At 48.4% G+C, this 15,205-nt stretch overlaps 5 protein-coding genes across 5 annotated transcripts; 2 read left to right on the forward strand and 3 right to left on the reverse strand.

The window, feature by feature from the left end:
• Window positions 1-1,451: 1,451 nt before the first annotated feature.
• HOO65_030559 (Essential for mitotic growth 1) lies at window positions 1,452-2,412 on the reverse strand (the record flags this gene model as incomplete). The annotated part of the gene is made up of 3 exons (XM_071002320.1): window positions 1,452-1,928; window positions 2,018-2,283; window positions 2,370-2,412. The coding sequence occupies 3 exons, from the start codon at window positions 2,410-2,412 to the stop codon at window positions 1,452-1,454; spliced, it is 786 nt and encodes a 261-aa protein (XP_070860238.1).
• A 1,295-nt stretch (window positions 2,413-3,707) lies between these two features.
• On the forward strand, window positions 3,708-4,282 carry HOO65_030560 (mitochondrial 37S ribosomal protein uS17m; the record flags this gene model as incomplete). The annotated part of the gene is made up of 2 exons (XM_071002411.1): window positions 3,708-3,842; window positions 3,935-4,282. 2 exons carry the CDS (start codon window positions 3,708-3,710, stop codon window positions 4,280-4,282), a joined length of 483 nt encoding a protein of 160 aa, XP_070860239.1.
• A 533-nt stretch (window positions 4,283-4,815) lies between these two features.
• HOO65_030561 (AAA family ATPase) lies at window positions 4,816-7,325 on the reverse strand (the record flags this gene model as incomplete). Its single annotated transcript, XM_071001917.1, has 3 exons — window positions 4,816-4,820; window positions 5,056-7,174; window positions 7,248-7,325. The coding sequence occupies 3 exons, from the start codon at window positions 7,323-7,325 to the stop codon at window positions 4,816-4,818; spliced, it is 2,202 nt and encodes a 733-aa protein (XP_070860240.1).
• A 1,340-nt stretch (window positions 7,326-8,665) lies between these two features.
• Window positions 8,666-10,862, reverse strand: HOO65_030562 (oligomeric Golgi complex subunit 6; the record flags this gene model as incomplete). Its single annotated transcript, XM_071001967.1, has 2 exons — window positions 8,666-10,468; window positions 10,557-10,862. 2 exons carry the CDS (start codon window positions 10,860-10,862, stop codon window positions 8,666-8,668), a joined length of 2,109 nt encoding a protein of 702 aa, XP_070860241.1.
• Window positions 10,863-11,685: 823 nt separating this feature from the next.
• HOO65_030563 (Autophagy-related protein 9) lies at window positions 11,686-14,507 on the forward strand (the record flags this gene model as incomplete). The annotated part of the gene is made up of 3 exons (XM_071001872.1): window positions 11,686-12,308; window positions 12,463-13,111; window positions 13,179-14,507. 3 exons carry the CDS (start codon window positions 11,686-11,688, stop codon window positions 14,505-14,507), a joined length of 2,601 nt encoding a protein of 866 aa, XP_070860242.1.
• Between the last annotated feature and the right edge of the window lie 698 nt (window positions 14,508-15,205).

Consider the following 15,205-nt stretch of genomic DNA (forward strand, 5'->3'; position numbering starts at 1 on the left):
CACAATGCAGCAAAGGGTGTTATATTACATGGACGAAGTACGGCGGCCTATCGTGTCCATCACCACTTCATGGCCAGCTAATCGGTATTTGCCGACAGAAGGAACAGCAGAAAAGGGAGGCATGTTTAGACAATGTAGATAGATAGTCTTGTATTAGTTTTAGTCGGGCTTGTGTCTTGTGCTAAAAGACTCAAATTTTTATTTACCTACAAAGCATGCAATGCAGGCTTGACCAACAGGCCCAAAAGGCCATGTCATTCGTTGTTTGCCTTGGGCTGCCAGATAGTCCCAGGCCCAAAAGCTCAACCGCCGCCGAGCAATCACGAGCGCTGCTTATAAAGCAAAATGGAGGAGGGAGAAGGGCGGGGGAAGGGGCCTGCAGAGTCAAGACTATACAAGTGTAGGGAGAAATGGGGAAGGCGAGAATAAGGGAGGGGGGAGAGGGGGGGGGGGCGAGTGTTTGGGTAAACAAGGTGAAGAGGAAGAGAGAGAGGGAGAGAGATATGCATGATATGTTGAAGTAACACGCAAAAAGACGACGAAAAGCGTCTTGGACCCGTTGTTGAACGCCCCATGTTTTGGTTGTGGAAAACAGCGATAGCGTAAGCAAATACAGGTGACTCCAAGTTCCCAGGCCAGCGTCTCAAGACCCAGCATGTTGTATGAGGGACGAGAGGCCGGCGCTGTGGCTTTTCTCTGGTAATGTAGCGATCCGCACGCTGATGATACCTGCCCAGAGCCAAGAAGGAGTAGAAAAGAAAGAATAAAGCAAAGCAAAGCAAAGCAGGAAAAGAAAAGGGGAAAAAAGGGAAAAAATAGAACAATTGAAAGAGAGTAAGAGAAGGAGAAACTGCGAAACACTGAAAGACACAGCATTAGGCGCTAAACTCCGTTTTTTTTTTGGCATTGTCGTATGTTGTTGTAGGTTCGATAAGCGGATTGAACCCCGAGGGAGATCGAGGATCTTCTCCCAACTCTCAGGTCATGAAAAAAACAACTTTCACCACCACCACCACCACCACTACCACTGCTACTATAACAGCGATCGCCTTCGCCATATTCCGTGGAATCCGGGCATCCTACAGTCCAACCAGCTGCAATAGTCATACGGGTTGGGTATCAACACGTCATGCAATCAAGTGATGCATGGCGTGCGTGACATACACAGCAAATGGGACGCAGGGCGCCGATTTCTCACCTCTGCTCTCCTGTCCGGCGGAGGATAGGAAAGAAGTGGCAGGGCTTGGACATTTGATACCACACACACTCACTGGTCCTAATAGCCAGAAAGACCATGAATGTGCATGTGCAGCATTGTTGCCGGGTTCGTGGGAAGAGGGGGAAAGGGTTATTGATTCGGAGCGGTAGAGCCGTTCAATTTCCCGTCCTCCCACAAACTATACGTGTCCCGTGCTCGCCGTGCGCAGAGAGAATAGGCGCGTGATCGCTACTTAAAGAATCTTCCAGGCATCTTCAGCAGCGTGGCAGAACTTGCTACACGCCACACTGGCAGACAGACTATAGTTGCTGATGGAGATCTTCTCGTCCACCCACTCATCGGCAAAGTCATCGTTGCCCTTGGCCATGGCACCTACGAATACACAGCAGCTTTCGGCCGGGTCTAGAGACTCGATATAGTCGCGGACATGGACGACTTCTGAGTCAAAGGATAGAGTGACCTTGCGACAGTTGGGCGGCAGGTGGTCGGTGATGGGGTTCTGGATCACGCGTAAAAGCTTTTCCTGGGAGTTTGTGGAGCGGATGGACAGTCTGTGCAGGAGCTGGACCATGAGACCGGCAAAGCGCTTGAAGGTTCTGGGAATGCGGACAGTGGGCGACACCTCGATAAGCACGCCCTTGGCAGTGTGGATGTATATTTGGAGCTTGCCAGCTTTGTTGATGGGCGAGTCAAGGAGAGTCAAGAGGCACTAGCGACGACGCGGAGGGTCCAGTCAGAAAAGGTATTCTTATATGGGAAGCTGTGTGGCAGCGGCTTTGAGTCAGAGCCTAGCCTTACCTGATGGGTGATGTCGGGACGGGCATCACTGATATCACGGTTCATTTTGCGCATGACACCAATATGCTCGTCACTGTTCAGTAGCGAGTACTTTTCATCTTTAACGGCACCATTGCGGGCACCAGCATGGGCAGCCTTATAAGTTTCAAGACTGGCATTGGCCAGAACAACAATCAGGCGCTTGGTGTCTTTATCACTGGCGGGAATGGGAGTATGCTGTTCTGCAACAAGCTTGGGGAGCGCAGGGGGTGGTAGCGACTGAGTGCCTAAAGATTTGAAGAGGGGCATTAGTCCAGGCCAGAGCGCAGCCGTATCCAGGCGATGGGCACGACACAAGTGCAGGGCAACCTACGAGGACGCTTTCTGGCGTTTTCATGCTGCTCGACAGGTGACATTGTAGTGAGCTGTGGTGATTGAGGCGGACGGCAAATGATGGAGAAGGACAAGGAGAGAGCCAAGATACTGGTGTGCTAGGATATGATGATTAGAAAAAAAGGAGTACAAATATATGTATGCAGTAGTTGCGCTATGTCGACCCGACGTAGAGATGTATATGCTTATACCTTATAGAAAAGGGATAAAAGAAGAAGAAGGCTGTGATGATGGAGAAGGCTGAAGTTGATGAAGTTTTTTTTTGTTGTACTTTCCTGAAAATCATCCTTTGCGCTTCTTGCCTTTTTTTTTCTTTTTTTTTCGCTCCTGCCCGATTTCAACCCCCCTGTAAACTCTCAATTTTTTTTTCCCTTTCTGCATCCTTTACCCCACCAAAGATCTAGCCTAGACAATTCTTTACTTGGACCAGCTTCATCGGCCTGCTAGCAAAGTTCTAGCAGTGCAACAGAGGCTGCCTGTATCTTGCATTCATTCTGTCGTGTTCGTATTCACCTGCCACGGCTATTATGCTCTCCAAATATGGCTCCAAATATCATCCCCATACTCCAAGTTTTCCAGGTGCTGATATAGCGGGGGCGATTGGCCATTTTGGGGTTCCCTGTCTAGCCTGCAAATTTTTGTTGCTAAACCAGCTTATCGGAAGAGATCTCTCTTATCGCATCGCTCCCTTCCTTAGCTTGACTGGTCTAGCCCCGTGCTTTGTTTCTATAAGCTCAAGCCTGCCATGAAACAAAGAAGGCGGGCGGCTGTTGACGCTCAGACAGGCCCAGGAATACTGCCAAGTAGTCTTGAGACTCTGTCAAAAACATTGCACTCCAGCGATCCTTAGTTGCTTTGCCGTAGTATTAAACAGAGTATGCTGCAGCGCAAGCGTTCTACTAGCCAAAGCAGCAAAATCTACGTTATTGTTCACCTAGCCTTCGTGCAAAGCCTCATGCCAGCTATTGCTTCATGCAGTTTCATAGAATTTCCAGTGAATATATCTACAGCCCAATTCCCTAGACTATACCATGCTTAAAACAAAGCCCATACGCTCTATAATGTTAATGCCTTCACTGTATGACGCTATTTAGTCCCATATTTTCTCACAATAGGCTGGGCTTTCACGTGACCCAGGCTAGTCAGCCTTGTGAGACCGAATTTTTGGTCTGGCATGGGCATCGCCAAACCCTCTGTTAAGCTGTCGTGGGGTTATCGGCTCGCTGCAAATTGGCCATCCGCTTTCCCATTTTTCTCTTTCTTTTCTTATTTTCTATATTGAACGCCTTGTTTTCGCATAGCTAGCGTTCTCTTTAAAATGACAAGCCCATTTGTGGCGGCTGCTCGCCGTGTCACGCGTGAGCTTCACGGCGTGGTTGTTTCCTCTGGGCTGATGGACAAGACCGTCAAGGTTCGAGTTGGAACCCAGAAATGGAACAGTCGAGTCTCCAAGGTTAGTCCGCGCAGCGCTTTGCATTTACTTACCTTTATTCTTGCGCGGTATCCAAGACAATGTGCGCTGCAGAATACTAACAGTGCCCCTAGTGGTTTTCCGTACCGAAAAACTACCTCGTCCACGATCCCAACAACTCTATCCGAACCGGCGATGTCGTCGCCATCACTCCCGGCTGGCGTACCTCAAGCAGCAAACGCCACGTCATCAAGCACATCATCGCCCCGGCTAGCACCTCGATAGAAGAGCGACCGCCGGTTCCCACACTAGAGGAGAGAATAAAAGAATACGAGACAAAGAAGGCTGTCAAAGATTCCCGGAGGCAGGCGAGGAAAGAGGAAGAAATCCAGGCCAGAATTGAGGCAAAGTTAGCCAAAAAGGCAAAGGCAGAAAAGCCCGAGGCTACGGAAAAGACCCAGAACGCGGAACAGTCCGCATAGCTTGCGCAATGATTATTCAAAGCAAATCGGTGTTTCGGTCGATCTTGCTGAGTACCGCCACGGCTGTGTTTTGTATTATATGTACCATCAGTCATGTACTATCACTTAAAATGACAAGGAGATTTCGTACTATTCGCATCAGCCACACTATCACTCAAGATGACAACAGCGTTTTCATCGCTCACCATGTGCTATCTCTCAGAATGGCGAAATATTCGTAATTCGCATCATACCATCACCTAAAACGGCGAAACATTGCTCACGGCCAATCGTACTACTCTCCGGTCGATTTCCGCTGCAAATTAGTGTGAATGTTGGATATTCTTCTAATTTTCTTTACTGCTTGGTTGTTGTTCTACCCATATTACGTTTAGTATATTCCCGCTACAATCAACCACGAAATCCGGGTGTTTTTTCTTCTTATTAGATAAATATAACAACCGATGGCTCGTATTTTGTGAAATGCATAATTTATCCTCCTCTCTCTCCAAATTCTCTCGCCCAATCTTCATGAAGTTTGAGCCCGTCTTTGCTCACACTAGGCCGGATAGTTTTTAGGCTGGTTTTGAAGTCAGCAAAAGAGATAGGTGGGATGTCATCTCGAGACATCGTTAATACCGCCTCTCCTAAAGAACGCAGTGGCCCCATGGCGGCGTCTTTTGCTAGGGCTGTGAGATCAGAGCCGGAAAAGCCTTTGGAAACAGCGGGAAAATAATGTTAGCAGCCTAGCAAAGAAACCCAAACTGTAGTAAATAAATTCATGTAAAACTTACCCTCAGTCAGTTTTGTAAGCTGGTCTTCATCCTCGGGAGAAAGCTTTTGCTTTTGGTGGCTTAGGAGATTGGAAATATGGCTGTGTCGTGTTTGTTCGTCTGGAAGCGGGATGTATTGGCGGCGAACAAATCTTCTACGGGCAGCTTCATCAATAGCCCAGGGTAAATTGGTAGCCGCAAGCACCAATACACGGTTAGGGTCGCCGTCATCCTTGTCCGGTTCACGCCCAACGGCAGCTTTTTGCAGCGCACTCCACTGAATGAGAAATTCAGTTTTGATCCGGCGCGTCGCTTCGTTTTCTCCAGAGCCAGATCGGGACCCCATCAACGAATCAATTTCATCCACGAAAATGATACTAGGTGCTAGGGTTTTGGCTAGCCCAAACAAAGCCCGCACAAGCTTTTCTGATTCGCCCAGGTATTTGCTAGTCAAGCTGCTAGCAGATATAGAAAAAAATGTAGACTTTGACTCCGTAGCAACAGCGCGTGCAAGCATTGTCTTTCCTGTTCCCGGCGGCCCAAAAAGTAGGATTCCCCTGGCGGGCTCTCGAAGCCCCATGAAAAGATCTGGACGAAGGAAGGGATAAACCACAGCTTCGCGCAGAGTCGCTTTTGCTGCTTCAAGGCCTGCAACGTCATGCCAGTGCACTTCATCTCCCTTTACTACGATCTCGGTCAGAATCTGCGTAGCGGCTTGAGGATCGACACCATCGGGCAAGTGCTTCATAATCTGAGCCTTCCGCTTTTCCCAAGCGATACGTTCTATCTCGTGCTCAGTAAGAGAAGTCTCATCCCCCTCCGAAGCTATAGATGGAGTACCAGGATCAATTGTAGACTGTGGAACGGACGCATTTTTCTTTCTTGAGCCAGTTGTTTTCAGCGCAGTCTGTGAGTTATCTGAAGATGACCTAGTAGACATGGGGGGCGATGGCTCTCTAGCTATCCGGTGTGGTGATTGGCTAGCTGGTGGATCAGCTTCTGCAGTTGGAACAGGCTTACGACGGATATCGGAGTTCCGGCGCTTTGGTTTCTTTTCGACTTCGTTTGGTCGAGGACCAGAGGCTGGCCGTATGAATCTAGATGACGATGGGGGATTTGAAATTGGGGGACGCGATCGCAGTCGGCTTTCTTTGCTATTGTTTCCATCGCCAAGTGCAGTGCTAGAGTTTAACGCGCTAGAGGCAGCACTAATAGACAACATAGAAGGGCTCGAAGCGCCGGTATTGTTGTTTCTAGCATCATCAGACAAGTGCCGTGTTCCTTTGTCAATCGATGCGCGGGGAGTGACGAGCCGCCGCGAATGGCTATCCCACTGCAGCGCCTGTGAGGCCTTGATAGCTGCGTCAGATCCCCTTGGAGTAGAAGGTGCTGTGGCGGCCATGTGTAGCGATGGTTCAAGTTCTGGCCGCTTTTTAGTCAAGGTAGACCATGCCAAAGTAGCAGCCCTGCTCGCCCCAGGCCGCTCATGAAACTTGAAAATGTTAGGCCGTTTAGCTGGTTTGTCTGCAAATTTCCCAGACCGCAGCGTTGTTCGCATAGTGTACTTTTCTGGGCTGTTGCTTCTGTTTGCCTGTAACTGGTCAGTTCCCTCAGTGTGGACGTCTACGTTGTTGCTGGGGCTTGGATCGATGGACAGGGTTTGATACGCTGTTTGGCTACTACTTTCAGGCAAACACGAACGTATTTGCTGCTCGCTGACAGCCCGGGGAAGTCCAATTGGCCGTGGGGGGAGCTGTGGTTGTGAGGCAGGGCCTGAATTGAAATCATCGTCACACAGAAAGTCAAAGACTAACGGGGTCGAGCTTGGCGGCGCTGCTGCTGGCTCTTGTCTAGGTACAAATTGGTGAGGAGGCAGCGAGGGTTGGGCCAAATTGGAAGCAGCCGGAGTGCTAGAACTAGGCTTCACGGGGTTTCTTGGGGATGCAACATCGCTTCGGGACAATCGCGTCGCCTCTAGAAAGTCAAGTCGCTGTTGGCATTGGTATTCGATTTCCCGCAGGGCTTCTATCAGGTCTCGCTCGGAGTTTCCCTGAGAGTCAAGGCTATCATAAGTCGCATTGTTTGACGAAATTCGGCTGAGCGCATCTTGCCAGTATTTCATAGCTTGCTCTTCATTTCCCTAAAGATAAAATGTCAATACCGATACATTTAAATATGTCTTTGTTGCCGGCCGGGGGGGAGGCTAGAGTTACCTCGCTTTCAAAATGTGCAGCTGTTGAACAGGTTACAAAGCTTTCCTCATAAAGCTTCTGCAGCGATGAAAGAGCCATGGTTCCAGGCTAGCTAATATGAGCACAGGCAATCTGCAGGCGAGCTATTGTGGGTGCAACAAAAGACAATATCAGCGATACATCTGTGTTGTAATTTAATTTTCGCTTTTAGTGCCTGCGAGTCCGATTAGGCAACCAGCTGTGGCTCACGGGTAAGAGTTATGGCAGTTGCAGTTTTTGGTCAATGTTAACCAAGGCTGAGTTTTTGGAGGCTGAGTTTGGCGATGTCAGAGTTTGCAGGCTGAAATAAAACTCAACGGACGTGGAGCGAAGCTTAGCCCATACAACTGCGATAGCATGAAGAAAAAAGGGCCTGACAAACCTGAGCTTGAGGACGGGCAAATAAAGAGTAAGAAAAAGATGGAAAAAGAAATGAAAAAAAGGAAGAAAGTCTGGCAGGAAATAGCACAAGGCCTAAGTCATGATCAGGCCAAAACAAGACTGAGGCAAATCACTAGTACAAGACCGGGCAACAGCCTATGTCATGAGCAAATACAAGACCAGTGAACTCAAATTCCAGATCTAAAGAGGGGAAGGAAAAGAAAACTTGGATGTTTTAGCCATGAAAACAAAACTAGCTTTGTAAATGATTGAGCGAAAAAGTACGGTCGCCATCCAGTCGCGCAGCGTCTCAACAGCAAGTAGTCGATTGCTAGCGGATTAGCACCGGGTCAAGAACCTGACAATAATGAAATCGAAGGCTTCTTCAGGAACGAATGCAAAAACAATCAACAGAGACAGGATAAGTTTAAGTGGTGACGTATTGACACAAGCATGTAAAAAAAAAAAAAAAAGAAAGCCAGGATCAGGATAAAGGCGCGCACACTGTCTCCACACGGTGCTAACTAGCCAAAAGACAGTGCGAATATATTGCAACAGACCAGACGATAAGTGAGAAGAACTTGATTTTACTTTTTTGCTTGGTTTGAAAGTCTTGCCACATGATAATAACTCTTACAGTACAAAGATAGCGTGACAGCCTCTCGATCCTGGGGTTATGCTTTAACGCCAAAGGAGATCTCAACAGTCCAAAGCTGCTTGATATAGTCTAGAAGCAGGGGCACAATATTTCAAGCTAGACCAGCCAAGTAAAAGAGATCCCCAAGAAAATCAACCGCTCTGATAGCGAGCAGACACTAGCACTGGAATTTGAATTCTCAGGAAGTCTTGCATGTTGTGGACATGGCTGGATTCGCTAATGTCCAAATCCAACCAAGCCTCTCAAACACGTTGTCTCACTACCATTCCCGCCCGTCTTCTCTTCCCTGCAACCGCTCCGTCTTCAGCCAAACTGCATCATGGCGTCGAATAGGGAAAATAAAAATAAAGTTGCCCCTCCCCTACGACAGAAGAACCCGGATTTCGCCAGTAGTTCGAGGGAAGAGATCCTTAAATGGATCAATGTCCCCGTCATACGCCTCTGCTGCGAACAGGGCCTCGTCGGCTAGGAGCACATCCTCTAGGTGCTCAAACTCCTGGCAAAACTTTTCCGCAGCATCTTCAGTAATCTGCCGCGAAATCTTGGAGTCACGAATAAGCTTAATGTGCTCCATGGCATCAATTAAAGCCGACGGCAAGAAGTCGTCAAGCGTCTGGCGTGCAAGCTTCAATGACGTGGGCTCAAAGGGCTTGAGGCGATGCAAGGACTTGACAGCCTCTTTGTCCGTGGCGTCTAGTCCTCTTACCGCAAGAAATATTTCTTGGAGACCCGAATTTTTCTTAAGGAGAGAAAGCTGACTCTCTAATAAGGTGGCAGCGTCGCTATCAACGTCACGTTGCGTCTCGGAGCGTTTCTTTTCTGTGAAACTAAATGGGCCAAGCGCTGCAAGTACCGTCAAGTTGCAGTTTAAACGGAAAATAAATTTACCAGGAGATGGCAAAGACTCAGCCATTTCGCGACACCCACTAACGAACGGATTCAAGGCTTCTGTGAGTATCGCCTCAAATTCTTTCTCCTTGTCAGATGCTGCATCAATTGAAGAATCGTATGTCTCCATGATAACTCCCAGTTGATCAAGGGCTTCTTGTAGAAACACCGGCGGCCCAAGATCGTCGGGGGTTTTTTGGAACTCGGTTTGTAGCGTGGCAATGTGGTCCCGAACCAGCGTCATGAATTGTCTCAGAGCCTCTTGCTCTAAATTGACTATCAGTTGAATAAGAGCCGAGTTGGGACCCAAAACCTTGGAGAACATGGCTTTATAGAACCCCAGCAAGTTGGCTAGCTTGTAAGCCAGGATTGTATCCTCATTGTTTTGGATAACTTGTTGGATTCGCTGGCGAAGAAGCCGCGACGCGCCGGCTATGTCACGGTCCACCAACTCGTTCAGGGCCTTGCGGGCGTCAAAAGGCTCTTCATTGCTAGTTTCATCGTGAACCAGGCTCCAGATTTCGTTTTTGCGGCCGCTTTCCAGACCCTTTGCAATCTCATCGCCCTCAGACACAAACAGAACCTCCAGCGCCTCTTTTTCTCCGACAGTGGCAGAGTGTGTCCAGGCCAACATATCGCCGACATATCGCAAAGAATCGTGAGCTACAAGCTCTATTGGTTTAGACACAGATTCTTGATGTCCAGCGGCGTTGATACCAGTAAGCGCAGTATAAAATGAGTCTGACAATATGCGTTCTCTAGCGTCGGCGAAAAAGTCAAGGCAATTTTGGAAGAGAGTCGGCCGCTCTGCCAAGACGCGGATAGCTTTACGGATGGCAGGGTGCAGTTGTGGGTTTTCAAGATTAAGCGCCTTGAATTCCCGCTGGAGCCACTTGTACAGCTTTTGAAAAGCCATGTTCACATGCTTGGAAACTTGCTCCATGAGCTCTAAGCCTAGTTTTTGGTTCTCAAACCCAAGCAATGCCTCCGAGTCTTTTTGAATGACCTTCGCTTTGGCTAAGGCAGCAAAGAACAAGTCGTTGACAGGCTCGGAGGACAAGCTCAACAGGTCAATTTCATCTTGGGTGAGAATGAAATGGTCTCGGATTTTATTCAACAGCTCCCGCTTGGTCTCAATATTCTGGCGTTTTTCAATCAGAACCTTAGACTCGTCCATCAATTGAGCCGTTTGGCTATGGGCGCCTTGAACTTCTTGTTTTATATCAGAGTAATTTTTGTTTAGTCTTTTCAGAGTTGTTCCAATACGTCGGAGTTGCTATGAAAACGTCAGAGATACCGAGCTACTAACTACAGTTTAGATAGAAGAAAAAAAACAGAACAGGAAAATACATCTAGCTACTTACCTCAGCCACACGGCCGAAATCATCCACAATGACAGCATTGCTATCAATAATTTCCATTTGCAGATCTAGTCGCAGCTCTCTACGAGTGTCGGGCGTGTTCTTAATGCCACGGGCGTCTAAAAGAGCCAAAGCGTCTCTGAATTCGCTGTCGGCAAACGACGTTGAGAGGACACTTGTAACTTTAGAAGTGAGAGGGTTTGTGGCTCCTCGTAGACTGCTCGCGGAGGACGGGGCAGGCGAAAGGCTGTCATCTCCGGCGGCCCGGAAATTTCCAGAAATAACGGAAAGCTTTGGTTGGGTGTCCATGTTTTCGCAATGACAGATGGTCAACGTTGGTTGTTGATGAGCTGATGTCGTTGAACTAACCACCCATTGTTCATCGATACCATCTTGAACCAGGGGTTTATAGTATGCTTGGGTTACTTAGGGTTAATAGACATTGCGTAAAAACGGACAAGATAGCAAGCTGGTAGCGGCGTTGGAACAGTTGCAAATACACTTTAGGGTTATTATGTTCTAGGGTTGGTGAGCACAGAGCCAAGAAGGGTGCAAAAATGGCAGAATATAGCCATTATGTCATAATATCTCTCATAGTATGTGTGGTATACGCACAGGCACCGAACCGAGCTAGAAAGCTTCATCCACCTGTGCTCTATGTGCATTTATACAAGCAGCCATATTGCCTGTTGCATGTGAAAGTATACTGCGGAAGTTGGTGCTTCCAGACTGTTTGAACTTGTTTTGTTTGCTATGCTTCTGGCTGGATAATCACATAATGTATTGTACCTCTGCCATTTTTTCTTCTGTCTCCTCTGGCCCTGCGCCTTGCTAACTGGGCTAATAGCCAGTTAAATCCGCCCATCCAAGCGCCCTCGTGATCAGCTACACATAAACATAGCATTTGCGTTGCTGTGCAATACCAACAAGCAACCAAGCTAACTGTTATATCTACTGAATTTGCATAGCTAAACTGATTTTGCGGCCGGCCATCTACCGATATTCCCCTAAGCCTCCTTGTCTGTTTGTACGAATCGGCATAATCCCCTCTCGGCTGTCCGACTCCTCACTCAATAAACTAGCGAGCTGTCGTTTCTATACGTCGACACGCAGCTCATGTGTCCTTCCGACTATGGACTCTCAGCATACTTCCTTTCTTCCGAGCGATGCTGCTCGCGTCAACCAGTCCTTTTATGAGCGGCTCCGTAACCCAGAAGCAGAAGCTGCTGCTGGCTTACAGAATCTCGACAACCGATCATTTGATGGAGCACTCGACGGAGATGCAACCTTTGATCAGCTTTCTCTTATGGAGGAAAGTAGGCCTCTAAACCGAAGGAGAAACATGCGCAGTACAGGACGAAGCGATGAATACGATGACAATAATGACGTTCCAGAATCACTCTTGGTTGAGGTTCAACATGTCTCCCCCATTAAAGTTGGCCAATCTCCACCCCTCAACTCAAAAAAAGGCAAACAAGCAGTTCGCGATAGGTCTCTCGGCTCAATAGGATCACAAACATCCAATCCTCCACCTCATATCGCTGGGACCTCGTCTGGCTTTGCCCCTGTTCCTGCCATAGCAGCACCACGCTCTGTACACCACACGCTAGGTTCGGTGATGTCGAACCCAAGGGAAAAGGCCCTTTGGAAATGGGTAAATGTCACAAATCTAGACAGCTTCATGGGCGAGGTTTATGATTACTTTGATGGGAACGGTATATGGTGCATTCTGGTCGATAAAGTTTTGCATATTGTGTAAGAACACCGCTGATGCTGCCTTTCTTCCCCTCGTCCCCCCCACCTACATTGGTCGCAATCGTTAACCCGGAACAAACAGAGAAACCGCATTCATTGCCGTATTCCTCACTTTTCTCACGCAATGTGTGGCCTATTCCAAAATACCACATAGTGCTTCTCTCAGCGAGGTCATTGTCCCCAAGTGCACTCAAAGGTGGTCTGGTTTGTGGAACCTTGGAATTTGGCTGTACAGCTTTTACTTTATTTGGAAGTGCGTCCAGTTCTTTACCGACACGCGGCGACTCTTGGACATTCGCAATTTTTACATCCACCTGCTCTGCATTCCAGAAGAAGACATGCAGACCATTTCATGGCAGGATGTTGTAGCTCGCATAATGGCTCTCCGTGATGCCAACCCATCCACGGCCTTGAACTTGCTGCCAGGCCCTGCACAATTTATAGGCGGCCAATCAAAAGAACGCCTTGATGCGCATGATATTGCCAACCGTCTTATGCGCAGGGACAATTACTTCATTGCAATGATTAACAAAGATATTCTCGATGTTTCGTTCACTGTACCTTTCCTGGGCCGCAAGCAGGTTTTGTCGCGCACGCTTGAATGGTATCTCTACTATTGCATCATTGACTTTGTCTTTGACTATCGAGGCCAGGTCCATCCCGATTTTCTCAAAGCTGAGTCGCGAGCGATTCTGAGCGAGAAGCTGAGGCAGCGTTTTGTTTTCGCAGCTGCTATTAACTTGATATTGTCGCCTTTCATGCTGGCATACGCACTTATAGTGCACTTTTTCACGTACTACAATGTAAGTCTAGGATGTTCTGCATTAATGTGATTCACACTGGATTATTCATAGGGCTGATATTGTGTAGGAATATCAAAGAGACCCCTCTAAAGCTAGTGCTCGCCGATACACCCCTTTGGCCGAGTGGAGATTACGCGAGTTCAACGAGCTGCCACATATTTTCGAAGACAGACTGAAAATGTCATATCCTTTTGCAACACGCTATCTAGATCAGTTCCCCAAGAAGCTATCAGACCGCGTGTTTCGCACAATTTCGTTCATATCAGGATCTCTCCTGGCAGTTTTGGCCATTGCAACTCTGCTAGATGAGAAAATGTTTCTTGGATTTGAAATCACACACGAACGGACTGTTCTCTTTTATCTGGGCGTTCTCGGTGTCATCTGGAAGGGGTCACGTGACTCTATCCAAGAGGAAACTCTGGTATTTGACCCTGAGTATGCAATGACCAACGTCATTGAATACACTCGCTACATGCCTGACTCATGGGAAACGCGGCTGCACAGTTTTGAAGTGAAGCAAGAGTTTGCGGATATGTACAAGATGAAGCTGGTTGTTTTTCTCGAAGAACTGATTGGAATCATCACGGCGCCTTTGGTTCTTTGGACATCAATGCCCAAATGTAGCGATCAGATCATTGACTTTTTCCGGGAGTTTACGATTCATGTAGATGGACTCGGATATGTGTGTTCGTTTGCAGTCTTTGATTTCAAAAAGGGAGTTGGCCAGGGCACAAAGACGCAAGCCCCTGCTGATGATGTCCGAGGGGGGTATTACACGGCTAAGCATGGGAAGATGGCAGCGTCCTACTATGGGTTCCTGGATAACTACGTCATTAACCCCAAGACGGGCATTCCGGGCCATCTTCCGCTGAGTCAAAGGCCTCAGTATCACGAAGACGAGGGGAGAGAATCGGCGTTTGGGGCGACAGACAGCATGCCACCCCAGCGTATGGGGAAGGATGGGAAGGAAAACACGAGCCGTAGCCGTGGGCCGAACCCCCGCCACCAAGCTGGACGAGCCCCTCGGTTTGCTTTTGGCGTGCAAGACCAGCTGTCTCCTCTTGGGTCTCTGCTTTTGGACCCGCATCATCAGCCATCAGCTTCTGTATTTGCGGGCAGTCGAAGCATGCACCGCGCAGGGGCTCGGCCTGCAAGAAATGCAGGATTTGATCGTGGCATCATGGAAGAATCATCTGAAGGCCGATGCATGGAAGACGGCTCTAGTGGCGGCCTGGGAGAGTCTGTTTGGCAAACCTCTGTGGGCAGAGCCAATGCCCAGGACAAGAGCACCGGTAATGAGCCTGGCGGCGATGATCCGGGCGTGCTGGGACTGATTCGCCAGCTCAAGCAAACTCGGCGGAATCATAAGGCGGGTTCTAATGGAACTGCCTTGTAGCCAAGTGGCCGGCAGCGCTAGGTTGTTTGGCTTTTCCTGCGTCACAGTGTAATTTAAAGATGGCGGTTAGGCTGCTGTTTGCGTTTAATCATGTAATAATAATACTGAGATGTATTCCAGACTAATAGTGCGGTGTGGTGTAGTGTCTGGTTTGTGGTGAGTCTACCTGGTTCACTTCCTGTATGCCATTTCTTTTCTTTTCTTTCGTCATTTTTCCCCATTCATATTTGAGCGTTTCTTATAGTGCGCAGCACAAGATCCCTTCACCGGAACTCGGCAGCCCGGGAAAAAAGGAGGAAAAATTCTGATAATGCCGCCTATTATGACGAGGGGAATGCCCCACATCTACTTCAAACTGGCTGACTTCCTTCGAGCAGATTGATAAGACAGAAACGGGGGGGCTGAGCACTGAGGGACAAGCTGCGCGCCAAAGCTTCAGGGCCTGTACCGGCAAAGAAAGCCAGAGCCACTAGAGGGTTACACCACTGAGCCGAATTGTGACTATGGTGGTTGACTAAGACCCACCAAGATATCTCCGACTCCGCACAGTAATTTGAAGTGAGATGAGCATGAATGCCGTACCCTTCTTAGGTCCTAGCCTAGATCGCTGGGGTCAGACCGCACTGGCTTTATGTGTGTGATGACGATTTTGAAGAGAAAAAAGATCTGTCCAGGCATGGGCTCGCGACACATATCGT

The sequence above is a fragment of the Ceratocystis lukuohia genome (assembly GCF_044167205.1).
Source record: "Ceratocystis lukuohia strain C4212 chromosome Unknown Supercontig3_pilon, whole genome shotgun sequence".
Classification (NCBI taxonomy): domain Eukaryota; kingdom Fungi; phylum Ascomycota; class Sordariomycetes; order Microascales; family Ceratocystidaceae; genus Ceratocystis; species Ceratocystis lukuohia.